Source organism: Oncorhynchus mykiss, chromosome 24 (assembly GCF_013265735.2).
Source record: "Oncorhynchus mykiss isolate Arlee chromosome 24, USDA_OmykA_1.1, whole genome shotgun sequence".
Lineage (NCBI taxonomy): Eukaryota > Metazoa > Chordata > Actinopteri > Salmoniformes > Salmonidae > Oncorhynchus > Oncorhynchus mykiss.
Genome location: NC_048588.1, coordinates 20,101,070 through 20,119,091, shown reverse-complemented (window position 1 = coordinate 20,119,091; position 18,022 = coordinate 20,101,070). Strand labels below are relative to the sequence as shown.

At 41.4% G+C, this 18,022-nt stretch overlaps 1 protein-coding gene across 3 annotated transcripts in view; it reads right to left on the bottom strand.

The window, feature by feature from the left end:
• Window positions 1–16,628, bottom strand: part of LOC110503961 (cell adhesion molecule 1) — a 156,821-nt gene extending 140,193 nt beyond the window's left edge. For 2 of the 3 annotated variants that reach the window (XM_021582640.2, XM_021582643.2), the window contains exon 1: window positions 16,490–16,627. In XM_021582640.2, the coding sequence (XP_021438315.1) occupies window positions 16,490–16,565 (76 nt within the window). In that variant the 5' untranslated portion in view covers window positions 16,566–16,627. Of the gene's footprint in view, window positions 1–16,489 lie in introns of all 3 variants that reach the window. The other variant, XM_021582642.2, reaches the window with a different exon arrangement.
• Window positions 16,629–18,022: the final 1,394 nt, after the last annotated feature.

The following is an 18,022-nucleotide window of genomic DNA, read 5'->3' as shown; positions in this document are numbered from 1 at the left end:
TATGACCCTATCTTAATAAGATTTCATACAGGCACATCATGCACAAATTGCTGCATTGATATACAAGGCCCCATGCTGTTGTGTGTAACAACTCTTGAGGGCAATTCTACAAAATACATTTGTCTATGAAATACATAATATTCCAACGCAATTTTTTTCTTTAAATAGCTATAGCTGCGTTTTTTAGCCCTTTACCACTGGAAAACAATTAAAAGGGAAAGGGTTATGGCATAGTAGCCAAGCCTAGTGGTTAGAGCGTTGGACCAGAAACCGAAAAGTTACTAGATTGAATCCCCAAGTTCAAAATCTGTCGTTCTGCCCCTGAACAAGGCAGTTAACCCACTGTTCATAGGCTGTCATTGTAAATCCGAACTTGTTTTTAACTGACTTGCCTAGTTAAATAAAAAGGTCAAAATAGGCTTACAACAAGTAGCTCAGTAGCTGTTTACTATTGACAGCATATCATGTATTCTAATAAATTCTATATTGTATTAAAATAACGACGGGAAATAACTGTTTGTATTTGTATTTATTAGGGATCCCCATATAATACCGCCATACAGTGCATTCAGAAAGTATTCGGACCCCTTGACTTTTCCACATTTTGTTACGTTACAGCCTTATTCTAAAATGGATTCAATATTGTTTTTCCTCTTCAATCTACACACAATACCTCATAATGACAAAGCGAAAACAGGTTTGTTTTCGCTTTGTCATTATTATTGAAATAAGTATTCAGACCCTTTACTATGAGACTCAAAATTGAGCTCAGGTGCATCCTATTTCCATTGATCATCCTTCAGATGTTTCTACAGCTTGATTGGGGTCCACCTGTCTATATAATATTCAATTGATTGGACATGATTTGGAAAGGCCCACACCTGTCTATATAAGGTCCCACAGTTGACAGTGCATGTCAGTGCAAAAAGCCATGAGGTCGAAGGAATTGTCGGTAGAGCTCAGAGACAGGATTGTGTCGAGGCACAGATCTGGGGAAGGGTACTAAAACATTTCTGCAGCATTGAAGGTTCCCAAGAACATATTGGCCTCCAAGTTTAGAACCACCAAGACTCTTCCTAGAGCTGACTGCCCGGCCAAACTGAGCATTCGGGGGAGAAAGGCCTCGGTCAGGGAGATGACCAAGAACCCAAAGGGCACTCTGGCAGAGCTCTAGAGTTCCTCTGTGGAGATGGGAGAGCCTTCCAGAAGGACAACCATCTCGGGCCAGACGGAAGCCATTCCTCAGTAAAAGGCACATGACAGCGCACTTGGAGTTTGCCAAAAGTCACCAAAAGTGACTCAGACCAAAAATAAACAAAATTCTCCAAGTTTGAACTCTTTGGCCTGAATGCCAAGGGTCATGTCTGGAGGAAACATGGCACCATCTCTACGGTGAAGCATGGTGGTGGCAGCATCATGCTGTGGGGATGTTTTTCAGCGGAAGAGACTGTGAGACTTGTCAGGTTTGAGGAAAAGATGAACAGAGCAAAGTACAGAGAGATCCTTGATGAAAACCTGCTCCAGAGCGCTCAGGATCTCAGACTGGGGCAAAGGTTAACCTTCCAACAGGACAACAACCCTAAGCACACAGCCAATACAACTCAAGAGTGGTTTCGGGACAAGTCTCTAAATGGGGACAAGTCTAAATGTCCTTGAGTGGCCCAGCCAGAGCTCGGACTTGAAAAAAATAATTTAATCAATTTTAGAATAAGGCTGTAACGTACTGTAACAAAATATGGAAAGAGTCAAGGGATCTGAATACTTTCCGAATATACTGTACAACAATATTACAAAGTACGTGCGTGTGCTAAAGCCGGTGTGTTTATGTGTGTGTCTGTACCTTTGTGTGTCTCTTCACAGTTCCCGCTGTTCCATAAGGTGTATTTTTACCTGTTTTTTTCAAATCTGACTCTACTGCTTGCATCAGTTACCTGATGTGGTATAGCGTTCCATGTAGTCATGACTCTATGTAGTACTGTGGGCCTCCCATAGTCTGTTCTGGACTTGGGGATTGTGAAGAGACTTCTGGTGGCATGTCTTGTAGGGTATGCATGGGTGAGAGTGCTAGTAGTTTAAACAGACAGCTTGGTACATTCACCTTGTCAACACTTACAAAAACAAGTAGTGATGAAGTCAATCTCTCCTCCACTTTGAGCCAGGAGAGATTGACATATATATTATTAATATTAGCTCTCTACGTACATCCAAGGACCAGCCGTGCTGCTCTGTTCTGAGAAAGTTGCAATTTTCCTAAGTCCTTTTTTGTGGCACCTGATCACACAACTGAACAGTAGTCAAGTCAAGGTAGGACCTGCCTTGTTGATAGTGTTGGTAAGAACGCAGAGCAGCGCTTTATTAAGGACAGGCTTCTCCCCATCTTAGCCACTGTTGTATCAATATGTCTTGACCATGACGGTTTACAATACAGGGTTACTCCAAGCAGTTTAGTCACCTCAACTTGCTCAATTTCTACATCATTTATTACAAGATTCAGTTGAGATTTAGGGTTTAGTGGAAGATATGTCCTAAAAACAATACATTGAGTTTTTGAAATATTTAGGACAAACCAATTCCTTGCCATCCATTCTGAAACTAACTGCAGCTCTTTGCTAAGTGTTGCAGTAATCTCAGTCACTGTAGCAGCTGACGTGTATAGTGTTGAGTCATCCACATACATAGACACACTGGCTTTAATCATGTGAGTAAAGAATTGAAAAAGTAAGGCGCCTAGACAGCTGCCCTGGGGAATTCCATTCTACCTGGATTATGTTGGAGAGGCTTCCAATAAAGAAGACCCTCTGTGTTCTGTTAGACAGGTAACTCTTTATCCACAATATAGCAGGGGGTGTAAAGCCATAACACATACGTTTTTCAGGCAGCAGACTATGATCGATAATGTCAAAAGCCGCACTGAAGTCTAACAAAATAGCTCCACAAACTTTTTATCGTCAATATCTCTCAGCCATTCATCAGTCATTTGAGTAAGTGCTGTGCATGTTGAATGCTCTTCTCTATAAGCATGCTGCAAGTCTGTTGTCAATTTGTTTACTGTAAAATAGCATTGTATCTGGTCAAACACAATTCCTTCCAAAAGTTTACTAAGGGTTGGTGACAGGCTGATTGGTCGGCTATTTTAGCCACTAAAAAGGGCTTTACTATTCCTAGGTGACTTTTGCTTCCATCCAGGCCTGAGGGGACACACTTTCTAGTAGGCTTAAATGAAATACATTTAGTTTATTGAACCTTTCTTTAACTAGGAAAGTCAGTCAAGAACAAATTCTTATTTACAATGACTGCCTACCCCAGCAAACCCAGATGATGCTGGGCCAATTGTGGGCTGCCCTATGGGACTCATAGCATGATTGATTCAGCCTGGATTCAAACCGGGGACTGTAGGGACGCCTCTTGCACTGAGATGCAGTGCCTTAGACTGCTGCGCCACTCGGGAGCCCAAATAGGCAAATAGGAGTGGCAAAATCATCTGCAATTATCCTCAGTGATTTTCCATCCAATTTGTCAGACCCCGATGGCTTGTCATTGTTGATAGACAATAGAGGTCGACCAATTCATCGGAATGGCCGATTAATTAGGGCCGATTTCAAGTTTTCATAAGAATCGGAAATCGGTATTTTGGGGCGCAGATTTGCCGTTTTTAAAAAATATATATTTTTTACACCTTTATTTAATCCTTATTTAACTAGGCAAGTCAGTTAAGAACACATTCTTATTTTCAATGACGGCCTAGGAACAGTGGGTTAACTGCCTTGTTCAGGGGCAGAACGACAGATTTTCACCTTGTCAGCTCAGGGAACCAATCTTGCAACCTTAACTAGTCCAACGCAATAATGACCTACCTCTTTCTCGTTGCACTCCACAAGGAGGCTGCCTGTTATGCGAATGCAGTAAGCCAAGGTAAGTTGCTAGCTAGCATTAAACTTATCTTATAAAAAACAATCAATCATAATCACTAGTTAACTACACATGGTTGATGATATTACTAGATATTATCTAGCGTGTCCTGCGTTGCATATAATCTGACTGAGCATACAAGTATCTGACTGAGCGGTGGTAAGCAGAAGCAGGCGCGTAAACATTCATTCAAACAGCACTTTTGTGCGTTTTGCCAGCAGCTCTTCGTTGTGCGTCAAGCATTGCGCTGTTTATGACTTCAAGCCTATCAACTCCCGAGATGAGGCTTGTGTAACCGAAGTGAAATGGCTAGCTAGTTAGCGCACGCTAATTGTCGTTGTGTTGCTGGTTCGAGCCCAGGGAGGAGCGAGGAGAGGGACGGAAGCTATACTGTTACACTGGCAATACTAAAGTGCCTATAAGAATGTCCAATAGTCAAAGGTTAATGAAAAGCAAATGGTATAGAGGGAAATAGTCATATAATTCCTATAATAACTACAACCTAAAACTTCTTACCTGGGAATATTGAAGACTCATGTTAAAAGGAACCACCAGCTTTCATATGTTCTCATGTTCTGAGCAAGGAACTGAAACGTTAGCTTTCTTACATGGCACATATTTTACATGGAACATATTGCACTTTTACTTTCTTCTCCAACACTTTGTTTTTGCATTATTTAAACCAAATTGAACATGATTCATTATTTACTTGAGGCTAAATTGATTTTATTGATGTATTATATTAAGTTAAAATAAGTTTTATTCAGTATTGTTGTAATTGTCATTATTACAAATAAATAAATAAATAAATTGGCCGATTAATCGGTATTGGCTTTTATGGTCCTCCAATAATCGGTATCGGCGTTGAAAAATCATAATCGGTCGACCTCTAATAGACAACAATAACTTTTTCACCTCTTCCTCGCTCACTTTACGGAATTCAAAAGTACAATGCTTGTCTTTCATAATTTGATCAGTTATACTTGGATGTGTAGTGTCAGGGTTTGTTGTTGGCATGTCATGCTTAAGTTTGCTAATCTTGCCAATGAAAAAATCATGAAAATAGTTGGCAATATCAGTGGGTTATGTGATGAATGAGCCATCTGATTCAATGAATGTTGATGCCGAGTTTGCCTTTTTGGCCAGAATTTCATTTAAGGTGCTCCAAAGCTCCTTAGTATCATTCAATATATAATTTATGTGTGCTTCATAGTCTAGTTTCTTCTTTCTTTTAGCTAAATATGCACGTTTAAAAATATATACTTCTGTGTATTAATTTTAGGAAAGGCATTGATGTTCATGGTTAGGTACACATTGGAGCAACGATATGCACTGCATCGATTATATGCAATGCAGGACACGCTAGATAAACTAGTAATATCATCAACCATGTGTAGTTAACTTATGATTGATTGATTGTTTTTTATAAAATAAGTTTAATGCTAGCTAGCAACTTACCTTGGCGTACTGCATTCACATAACCGGCAGTCTCCTCGGGGAGGCAAGATTGAATCCCCCGAGCTGACATGAAAATCTGTCGTTCTGCCCCTGAACAAGGCAGTTAACCCACCGTTCCTAGGCCGTCATTAAAAATAAGAATGTGTTCTTAACTGACTTGCCTAGTTAAATAAAGATTAAATAAAGGTGTAAAAAAATATATAGGCCAAATCTGTGTCCAAAAATACCGATTTCCGATTGTTATGAAAACTTGAAATTGGCCCTAATTAATCGGCCATTCTGATTAATCGGTCAACCTCTAGTTCCAACATCTTGTGGAAAGCCTTCCCAGAAGAGTGGAGCATGTTATAGCAGCAAAGGGGGGTCCAACTCCATATTAATACCCATGATTTTGGAATGAGATCTTGGACGAGCAGATGTCCACATACTTTTGGTCATGTAGTGTGATCAGAAAATCAGGTGTTTGACTAAGTTGCTAACAGACTGTTGCTAAATGACTGTCAATATGGTGAACTAACACCATGCAGATGTCAGATTATGAAGTCAGTAGGCAACAGGCAGCCATTACTGAACACCCTCGTCTTACTGACTCAGTCAACCAGTCGACTAGTTCAGTGGATTGGCAGGTTTCCAGAGGGCCACTGATTCTGATGGCAGGTGGGACATCCCTCCGTTGCCCTCCAAAACGTCCAGTCGCATCCAGCTGTGTAAGTGGATAATGTGGCTGCCATTTGAGTCAATCTGGGCGAAAGCATCTGCTAAGCAAACCACATCACTTAACCATGGCCGATGGGGAGTGACTGCAGCGTGACTGTTGATGCGGAGAGGGCAGAGCAAACAGATGTTGATGAGTCTCACCCATTTACTTCCTCCAATTAGATTAAGTTGAGGCAATCTGATGACCTGGCATTCTTGACTATTTATCAGATCAGTTGAATACGGTATTCCCAGTTACCCAGCCAGCCCTACTCTCCTCTCCTTTGGCAGCATCTGTACATTTATTGATCGGCTGAGTCTCTCATTCAGAAAGCTAGATCTGTACAGATTATCGATTAGTAACTCTCTCCCGCACAGAAAGCTGATGGTCTTCTATCCACCACACTGATCAACAGTTATGTAGTCTTAGAGATGGGGATGCTTCTCAGCTGTTGTCATGGTTTCTGAATTGTTCCACTTTCTCTCCGTGAGGGTGGTTAAATAAACTGCATGCAAGCTGTGAAGTTTCCAATAACATTTGTTTGAAAAATATCAACATTTCCACCTGCAACTAGCTAAAATGTACCTTTTTGGAAACTCTGGACAGTACTCAGATTTTAAAAAATCTTGGTCGGCCAATCGATTGGTCTACATTTTTAAATGTGTATTTTTCCATATATAGACACACCATATGTGTTTTAATAAAAATCAACTATATATTCATTGAGCTTGTCTGATGCTTTAAGATCACAGTTGAAGGAAATAAGACACAAATGACTCGAAGGAGCCAGAGATCAACATAACCAGAAGAATAAAAAACTTCACCTGTCCCGACCATCCTCCTCCTGCTCCTACAGGCTTTAGCAGATTCTGCAGTTACTGTATATTGAATGCATAAACAGACATTACAGTAACCAAACAAACATTGTAGATTAGAAATTATAGGAATTAACGGTAAATGTAGTACTGGTGATATAGACTTCATGGCCCAAAGTATGTGGACATCTGCTCATCGAACATTTCATTACAAAATCATGGGTATTAATATGGAGTTGGTCCCTCCTTTGCTGCTATAACAGCCTCCACTCTTCTGAGAAGGCTTTCCACTAGATGTTGGAATATTGCTGCGGGTTCTTGCTTCCATTCAGTCACAAGAGCATTACTGAGGTCGGGCACTGATGTTGGGCAGTTAGGCCTGGCTTGCAGTCGGCGCTCCAATTCATCCCAAAGGCGTTCTATGGGATTGAGGTCAGGGCTCTGTGCAGGCCAGTCAAGTTCTTCCACACCGATCTCGACAAACCATTTCTGAATGGACCTCACTTTGTGCGCAGGGCCATTGTCATGTTGAAACAGGAATGTGCCTTCCCTAAATTGTTGCCAGAATCGTCTAGAATGTCATTGTATGCTGCAGTGTTAAGATTTCCCTTCACTGGAACTAAGGGACCAAGCCCGAACCATGAAAAACAGCCCCCATACCATTATTCCTCCTCCACCAAACTGTACAGTTGGCACTATGTATTCGGGCAGGTAGCGTTCTCCTGGCATCTGCCAAACCCATATTCTTCGGACTGCCAGATGGTGAAGCGTGATTCATCACTCCAGAGAACATGTTTCCACTGCTCCAGATTCCAATGGCAGCGAGCTTTACACCACTTAGGCTTGTGCGCGGCTGCTCGGCCATGGAAATCCATTTCATGAAGCTCCCAACGAACAGTTCTTCTGCTGACTTTGCTACCAGAGGCAGTTTAGAACTTGGTAGTGAGTGTTGCAAACAAGGACAGACGATTTTTACAAGCTACATGCTTCAGCACGCGGCTGTCCGATTCTGTGAGCTTGTGTGGCCTACCACTTCGCAGCTGAGCCGTTGTTGTTCCTAGATGTTTCCACTTCACAATAATAGCACTTACATTTGACTGGGGCAGCTCTAGCAGGGCAGAAATTTGACGAACTGACTTGTTGGAAAGGTGGCATCCTAGACGGTGCCACGTTGAAAGTCATTAAGCTCTTCAGTAAGGGCCATTCTACTGCCAATGTTTGTCTATGGAGATTGCATAGCTGTTTTGATTAGATTTTATATATCTGTCAGCAACGGGTGTGACTGAAATAGCCAAATCCACTAATTTGAAGGGGTGTCCACATACGTTTGGCCATGTTGTGTATATAATGGGGAATTGATAGACACTAACAATCAAATGCAAACAAGTCACAGAATGAAGTTATGAAACAATGAATGTGCACAAATTGGTAGGAAAGAGCACATTCTGGAGAGAGATGTGCATCGTGCATCTTAGTGATACTCCCCTTCTTCTTGAACTGTGCCATCCCAGTGGCCTCTGCAATGGATTAGGGACTGAGATGGACGTAAATAAGACAGGTGTCTTCTGTGCCATAAAAACATATATATATTTGCTGATGCTCGACTAAATAAAATCTTGGTCGACCAACAGCCTATCGACCAAACAATCGTCCAGTCGAATAAGTGGGTTCAGCCCTAGTTCTGTGCATGCTAGGGACTGTGCCATGTCTGTTGATAGACTCGGTTCTGTTCTGCATTAAAACTGTCCCATGTCTCCATTCACGAGGTGCTGTGCTGTGAGCTGGCGACTGGTCCACAGTCTCTCTTAATGGTGTGCTGTGATTGCTCCATGAGGCATGCTAATGTGCACTCTATGCCTTCCTAAACAACAATATTGCTTCTTCATTTTCTTATCATGGAAATGATTCGCACAGTCATAGCCAGGCAATGTGAACAATGCAGTGAGGACCCTCAGATCCAGGGCACAGAGAGAACAATGTCATATTCATACCAGCAGACACCACTCCTCCTCCTCATTATCACAACACTGGCATGAATGAAGCACTCTGTCCTCACACTCATCAAAGGGCCCACCACCAGTCCTTTACTGCTATTTGACTGTTTACTACACTTAAGTTCAACAGCCAACATTGTTGTTCCAGCACTATCTTCAGCATTCTTCATTCATTGACAACTCAGCGTTCTCTATAGTGAAAATGCCTTTGACGAAAAGGTGGGAGGTCTGATTCGTATTCCATCCACAAATAACTCTAAAGTCAATAGGATGTCAACAATTCCCCTCTCCCTGCCCTTTGACCTTGGCCTAACACATGTTTATTTAGCAAAAGGCTATTTTACACAGACAGCAAAGTTGTATTGTGTTCCCCTGCTGAGGGCTTGAAGGGAGGACTATGTGTTTGTCCCAAATGGCAACCTATTCTCTATATAGTGCACTATTTGAAAAGTAGTCCAATATAAAGGGAATAGGGTGACTTTTGGGATGCATCCTAGTAGTCTTGAAAGGTTGAAAAACTATACAAGGTCAGTGATGGAGAGACATTCTGCAGGCACCACCAGACATAGCCAAAGGCCATCTCTTCTGACCTCTCACCCCTCTTTAGCTGCATGCCTTCACCCAGTTTGACTTGAAGACAAATACAACAGCGAAACCTCACTGCAGCCCTTAATCACACTTCAGCTAAATCCTCTGCTTCCCTTCACATTTGAGCAGACTTGCTTATCCAGGTGCAATTAGGGTTAAGTGCCTTGCTCAAGAGTACATCAACATATTTTTCACCTGGTCAGCTTGGTGATTTGAACCAGCAACCTTTCAGTTACTGGCCCAACACTTAAATAAACACTAGGATACCTACAACCCTGTACAGAGGACAGGTAAGCAAGAGCTCACTTAAGAAAGTGTTTTGACACGCACGGAATTTGAGTCTGAAGCAGACAGAACTACCCACACAGCTTGAAATGTGCTGTCTTCCATCAGACACTAATGACTAACAAAACTGCAGTAGCTGATTTTCTTATGGATGTCAACAGTGTCTACCGGATCTTCTCTATTTCTCAAGTTGTACTGAGAAGAGCTGCTATGTCTCAGCCTTCCCTTCCCTAAGAGTAACATTGTTTGCTGCCACCATATCAAGTAATATCCTGCATTATCTAGCATTATCTATAGCAATTAGGGTGAGGCTTATTAAGCAGAATCTAATGTAAATTTAATGAGCTATAAATTCAATTTCTTTAAATAGAAGAGTATATTATTGTTACAAATGATGTAGTGATCCCAGAGTACAAGCAATGAAATATTTCACTAGCTGGCAATGGGCCATTAGCTTGGGTGTTAAATTTGACTTGAAACAGGATAAGTGCATTTCACTGCAGGCTGTGAGAGCTGTGCAATTTTCCAACCACAGTACCCACAGGATATCAATGGGGCTGTACTTATTACTTATCATTCAAATCTTCTATGAGCATACAGAACAAGTTAAGTGGAAAAGATCAGTACACTGGCCCCAACAGTCAACAGCACTGTTAAACCGCTGTATTCAGGATACGTGAAGAACACAGGACCATATATTCTATTTAAACTGGCCCAGTAGATGCCAGTTCAGATACCAAGGCTTGTGAAGTATGAGGGTGATGACGCAGCACACAGACAGAATACAGTGCAGCAGCCTTATATCACTCTGTTTCAAAGCCAAACCCTTCAACCGCACTCGGACAGCCATCTTCAATCACCATCCATGTCACACATAGCAAACTGTATGGCAAACATAAGCACCATAACAAGTGTATGTTTCCTTTGTTTCTCAGAGAAACACATCAAAAGCAGTACAGGCCTGCCTAAGGCTCCATGACAGCTTCTATTGATCCATTTCACCATCATTCAGCGCTGATGAATGAGCTGGAGCTGACAATAAAGAAGCATTATGCAACCGTCTGAAATACCATGATCAGATCACAACAGATATGTACTATAAAAGAGGAACCCCTTGGAGAGATAAATAAACCCCCTGGAGAGATAGAGGAACCCACTGGAGAGATAGATGAACCCCCTGGAGAGATAGAGGGACCCCCTGGAGAGATAGAGGGAACCACTGGATAGATAGAGGAACCCCCTGGAGAGATAGATGAACCCCCTGGAGAGATAGAGGGACCCCCTAGAGAGATAGAGGGACCCCCTGGAGAGATAGAGGAACCCCCTGGAGAGATAGATAAACCCCCTGGAGAGATAGAGGAACCCCCCTGGAGAGATAGAGGAACCCCCTGGAGAGATAGAGGGACCCCCTAGAGAGATAGAGGAACCCCCTAGAGAGATAGAGGGACCCCCTGGAGAGATAGAGGAACCCCCCTGGAGAGATAGATGAACCCCCTGGAGAGATAGAGGGACCCCCTGGAGAGATAGAGGAACCCCCTGGAGAGATAGATAAACCCCCTGGAGCGATAGAGGAACCCCCCTGGAGAGATAGAGGAACCCCCTGGAGAGATAGATAAACCCCCTGGAGAAATAGAGATAGAGGAACCCCCTGGAGAGATAGAGGAACCCCCTGCAGAGATAGAGGGACCCCCTGCAGAGATAGAGGAACCCCCATGGTGAGATAGAGGAACCACTCCTGGAGAGAAAGAGGAACCCCCTGGATAGATAGATGAACCCCCTGGATAGATAGAGGCTCCCCCTGGAGAGACAGAGGCACCCCGGAGAGACAGAGGAACCCCCTGGAGAGATAGAATAATCCCCGGGAGAGATAGAGGACCCCTGGAGAGAATTAGGAACGCCTGGAGAGACACAAGGAGAAATACAGAATGTTATCGGGTTCAAACAAACCCTTTTTTTACATTCAGCATCTTATCTCAGCGGTTTATCAGAGAGGAGGATGAGCCAATCCATCTCTCACCTTGAATAATGTCTCTGTAAGAGATGGATTATTCCAAACAATATTTACAAGATCCTTCAACAGTCATTTTAAATCTGAATTTTTGTATTGCTACTTATCTTTCCTTTGAGGTATAAACCAACCAGGCTTGAGGTCAAATAAACGCCTGCCAAGCCTAGACCAGCTAAGCAAGATCTAGTCCGACTTTGCCCTTCTCTTTGGTGCTCTACTCTCACTATAAAAACATATCTAAATGCAGTGGCGACCCTTTATGGTGAGCCCCACATTTTTTAGGGGGAGCTTGCCTGTTTTGGTTGTTATTTTGGCATTAATACGTGTCACATATTAGTTTGTAAACAATGTAAAAAATATATATATATATAATTGAGAATAAAGCCACATACAAACATGGTCTCTTTTTCATTTTCTTGAGTAAGGCAGCTCCAAAATACAGGTGTTTCAGCCTAGCTCAGTGCTTTCGGTGGTGGTGGGGCAAGCCAGCAGAAAATACAGAGTGTTGCGCTGTGATTGGCTCAGTGTTCTGTCACTCATGGGGACACTACGTCACCGCCAAGTCTAAGGGTAGAGCTAGAAAATTCTAGCCCCTTGGGTGCTGCCATAGAGTTAGATTAGAAGTGCCCATCCAAGAAGGCTCAAGGTCATTGGCCACAGATACAATTACGTCAAATCACATTATATGTACAGTAGCTTTGATTGGACTGATCATGTCAACATCATACTTTCTAAATCGTAACTAGTAGTCATCATCATGAATCAAGTAGACAATCTACTGGCAAATCCTTTTCAATCCTTGTCATATGAAGAGAAGTAATGAAAATAAATTATAGATAAAATGAAACATTCAACATTGGCCATGCTGTCAATGAAGCTTGATTTGTGCCGTGCTCAAAACAACTGTTAACTCAACTGTTAACTCGGAACATTACCTCCCTTATCCTACATCATTTGCACGTGCTGTGTATAGACTTTTCTATTGTATCATTGATTGTATGTTTGTTTATTCCATGTGTAACTCTGTGTTGTTGTATGTGTCAAACTGCTTTGCTTTATCTTGGCCAGGTCGCAGCTGCAAATGAGAACTTGTTCATAGCTAGCCTACCTCGTGAAATAAAAAATAAATAAAAATGAACTGCAAAAACTTGACTTCAGTGAGTTCAAGACAACTGGGAAATCGGGAATAAACGAGCTACGACTGGGAAAATACATTTTGAACTTTCATCCAACTCAAAATTATAAATATAAATATTCTAGGGAGATATGTATACTGTAGCTAAGAAAGTAATACAAGTGTATGTTGTGTTAGTAACCCATGAGCCTCACCCTAATAATTTGGTCTATTTTCCCTACTGTTCTGACTTGGTGGTGCACATGTAGCCTATAATGTGTTTTTGAGAAATGTAATCATTGAATAATGTAGGAGCTTTCATTGTTTGCTCATACGCCCCCTTTATTTATCCTACGGTTCTGACTTGGTGTACAGGGAGAACACTGTAAGAACGGCCCATGTCCTGAATTCTGTCGGCTGTACATTTCAAAAGTGCTGAACATATAGTTATATTGACTACGTACATCCTAGCCCGCTCATTAATGTCTTAATCGAAATTACGGATTGCCTCTTATCCACTTGTCGTCCTTTTATGCAATAGTTTGTACATCTCAATTGTCAGTAGAAACCACATTCGTTTGAGCAAGTCAGGCATATCAGCTGTGTTTTTTTAAAGGCAGTAAATGAGGCTGAATTAACTGTTTTGCTGCCAGACAAGGCTCCACTGATAGCCAGGTGTAGCAGTGGTATAGTGCAATTAATGTATTGTTTAGTGTTGTGTTGTGTAGTGAGGTGGCTTTGCTGGCATGCATCCCACTTTTTTATGTTTTTGCTCCACAAAGATTTACATGCTAAAATCACCACTGTCTAAATGTTATCCTACCAAGCCTGGTTAACTATGGTCCTAACAATATGTGGGTTTTGTTACAACTGTAAAGCTTTGCTAGGCCAGAATATAATCTTCAAATCTTGCACCACTTGGGATATTGTATTGGAAGCTATTGTGTATTTTGGATGCATTTAGGCATTTAACACAGAGAGAGAGGTTAATTAAATTAATGGTGACAGAGAGCGAAGCTCTAAAATACAGTGAATGGTGTTCAACCACTACTCAATGCAGACTACACTCCATTCAACAGTTGTCAAGCGAAAGCCTGTAGTTAACAATGTTACCTATTCATGTACAGTGCCTTCAGAAAGTATTCACACCCCTTGACTTTTTCCACATTTTGTTGTGTTATAGCCTGAATAGCCCGAATGGTTTAAATGTAGTTATTTTGTCACTGACCTACACACAATACACCATCAGGTCAAAGTGGAATGATGTTTTTTCTAAATTTTTACAAATTAATGAAATATGAAAAGCTGAAATGTCTTCAGTCAATAAGGATTCAAACCCTTTGTTATGACAAGTCTAAATAAGTTCAGGAGTGAAAATTTTCTTAACTAGTCACATAATAAGTTCCGAGCACTCCCATGGAAAGATACAGGTGTCTTTCCTAACTCAGTTGCCGGAGAGGAAGGAAACCGCTCAGGGATTTCACCATGAGGCCAATGGTGACAAACAGTTACAGAGTGTAATAGCTGTGATAGGAGAAAACTGAGGATGGATCAACAACGTTATAGTTACTAACCTAAATGACAGAGTGAAAAGAAGGAAGCCTGTGCAGAATGCAAATATTCTAAAACATGCATCCTGTTTGCAAGCCACTAAATTATTACTTCAAAAAAATTTAGAAAAACAATTAACTCTTTGTCCTGAATACAAAGTGTTATGTTTGGGGCAAATCCATGCTTGTAATCGTTAAGGACTGGGGAGTTTTTCAGGATGAAAAAGAAACAGAATAGAGCTAAGCACAGACAAAATCCTGGAGGAAAACTTGGTTCAGTCTGCTTTCCACCAGACACTGGGAGACGAATTCACCTTTCAGCAGGACAATAACCTAAAACAAAAGGCCAATTCTACACTGGAGTTGCTTACCAAGAAGACAGTGTATGTTCCTGAGTGGCCAAGTCACATTGTTGACTTAAATCTACTTGAAAATGTATGGCAAGACCTGAAAATTGCTCTCTAGCAATGATCAACAACCAATTTGCCAGACCTTGAAGAATTTTGAAAATAATAATGTGGAAATATTGCACAATCCAGGTGTGGAAAGCTCCCAGGGACTTACTCAGAAAGACTCACTGCTGTAATCGCTGCCACAGGCGCTTCTACAAAGTATTGACAGAGGGGTGTGCATACTTATGTAAATGAGATATTTCTGTATTTAATTTTCAATAAATTTGGCAAACATTTCTTCAAACATGTTTTTGCTTTGTCATTATGGGATATTGTTTGTAGGAAATGTGGAACAAGTGGGAATACTTTACTGAAGGCACTGTGTTTCTTTAGCCATGTTGCTTTAGTTTGGATAGGCTTCTGAGTAACCAAATGTGGAATCCTGATTAGATCACCCCCAAACATCCATCCATCCAACAAACACACACACAAACACACACACACACACGCATGCACGCGCACACACAAACACACGCGTAAAAACACACACAGAGACCTGTTGATTTTGAGTTGCGAAAATGAAAGGCTACATCTGAACAACATAAGAGACCTGTAAAGAATGTTATGGTCATCATTAAAAATAATGTATCTTATAAATTGACTGCATATTAGCGACAGATCATGAGACAAAAAAAAAAACATTTTAGGATACTGTCCACACTACAACAGTAGGGTAAATTAAAAGATTATGAACATATCTTTGGCTACAGTGTCTGAGGTTTACTATATGAAATGATACGGGCGGGGCTGACTGCTGCTGGGTAGAGATTGATACATTGGTTCTGGACATCATTTACCGTGTAGACTAGTGCGTGCACCGTATCAGCGCACCTCAATTTATGTAGCCTACAAATAGCAGGAACAGTCGGGCAGGATTTAAATTCCTTGTAATCCAGTAATTCAAGAGATTTCTGGGTCCGTCAGTATCCCATTCGCGGGAAATAATATGTAGACACGCTCTAACTGTCAATGTGTATAATAGGATAATAGTAAGGAGGTACAGTATGTTGTCGTTTGGAGCTTATGCGACGAAACTCGTTCACCGCAGCCGTGGAGGGGACACACTGGCGTGAGTGTAGCCTACTGTAGCTGCATTGCGTGTTTTCCGGACATCCATTTAGAGTTATTCAACATATATATTAGCAACTGTGAGCATTTGCAATACATTTACACTGACCTCTCCGAGGAACACCGAGGAAACTCTTTTACTGGCAATTATGTGGCACATAGAAGTTAGAGTGGTAGATTAACGTTATTTTCTTTGAAAGAAAATTGTAGGCTATTTGTTGATTATCTCATTTACAAATTTTCACCACTTTTGAGGTGCAACATACACTACATAATAGGCTACTTTCTGATTATAAAAAGGATGGACAGGCTATATCCAAAGGTCCCCCAAAAACAATGGCATATATGTTGTTTTGTATATAGGGACACGGGTTACAGAAAAGGTTGCACATTGAAGTAAGATCAAAAGAAGCAAAGTGCCGATGCTGAGATTTAGGAGAAGCTCACGCGCATCCCGCATCAGCCATCTCAAGTTGTAGGTAGCCTATGTTCAAACACTCCATGATGTCATACAATTTTTGATGCGCCTAATCACGAGTAAGTAATCCTACCTTTTAGAAGAAACGCCGCTGAAATCACGAAAACAGAGAGAGAAATAGTGAGAGATCCGTTTCCCGTGATCGCCATGTTGGACACCTGCTCGAGACTGGCGGCGCTAAATCACCTAGAGACGGCCATGGGATGCGAGCGGAGGGAGGGCGCAAATAGGGAATCTTCTATCAAATGAGACTCCGTGATTTTTAGAGTCACTTACCTCATGTTTTGCATAATTCCACCCATAGTTCAGTTTTTGATTTGAGACAAATGTCAAATTTAAGAAAAAATAAATATCATAACATGTTTATAAACTGTGTAAGCTGTGTGCATTAATTATCTATGTTGATAATTATCCCCAGTCCAATTAACACTTAATCGGCTATAAAAAATAAGTATTACGTTGTTATTTTCTGTTTTTTTGATTAGGCCTAATACTGTGTCAAGGTGCTTTATATGCTAAACCCCTTATTCAAATTAGTTTATTACTGTTTCCCTACAATACGAGCAATAATGTGTCAATAACAGCGTTTAATGGAGCGTGTTTCGTTAGTCAGAATATCTATCACGATCATAGATCACGATTCAGAAAACATCATGTACTTACAGTTTGTTTTGTCAAGTACCTACGCAGTTTGACATTTAACCATTGTCACTCACAGAGCGCCCCCTACGTTATTCCTTGAGCGGAGCAGTTTGTCACGAATGACGACGTATAGGCAGTATCCATATAGGCTACATTATATGTGATTCGGTGTTAAACTTTGTCAATGTGTGTGTGTGTGTGTGTGTGTGTGTGTGTGTGCGTGTGTGTGTCAGTCCAGTCACCCCATACAGCACAGGTCGTACAGACTCAGGGACTAATAGCACCAACAGGAACCTTGTTCAGTACAAAACATGTCATCCATGTGTTTTGAGCACGGAGCACATGTGTATCTAGAAGGTTAATCTCAAGCAATGGTTTTACTTATGGCTAGGCCAGTAACAATACAGTTCACCAGATCGCTCTACACACAGTGCCTTTCCATATCTCCCTCTCTCTCTCTCTCTCTCTCTCTCTCTCTCTCTCTCTCTCTCTCTCTCTCTCTCTCTCCAATAACTACACAACCTATCAGTCGTATATTCAACAAATAGACTTACTCTCCAGAGTCCAACCTGGGTGAAATAGTGTCACACGGAAGTGTGCATGAAGGAGTCTGCATGATAATGTTGAATCTCACTTATCTTTTTATGATGTCAAAAAGAAGCCAGGACAGCTAATTGCACAATCTATTCTCTGAGAGTATGTGTCAATCCTCATTTCAGGGGATGAGCAGATAGCATTTTAGAACTTCACTCTAATGTTTGAGCCGTTTCTATCGCTACAGATTGAATTCCCTCCCATCAAATTCATTTATGATGTCATTACCCCTGGCAGCTTGACAGCCCTGCCTGTCACTCAGATATGTACACAAGGTATTTTTCTGACGCTACTTTGTTTGCTAGGAGAATAAGATGATGGGCAGCTGTCAAGGACTGTATAGCTCACATTTATTCTATAATAACCCTGC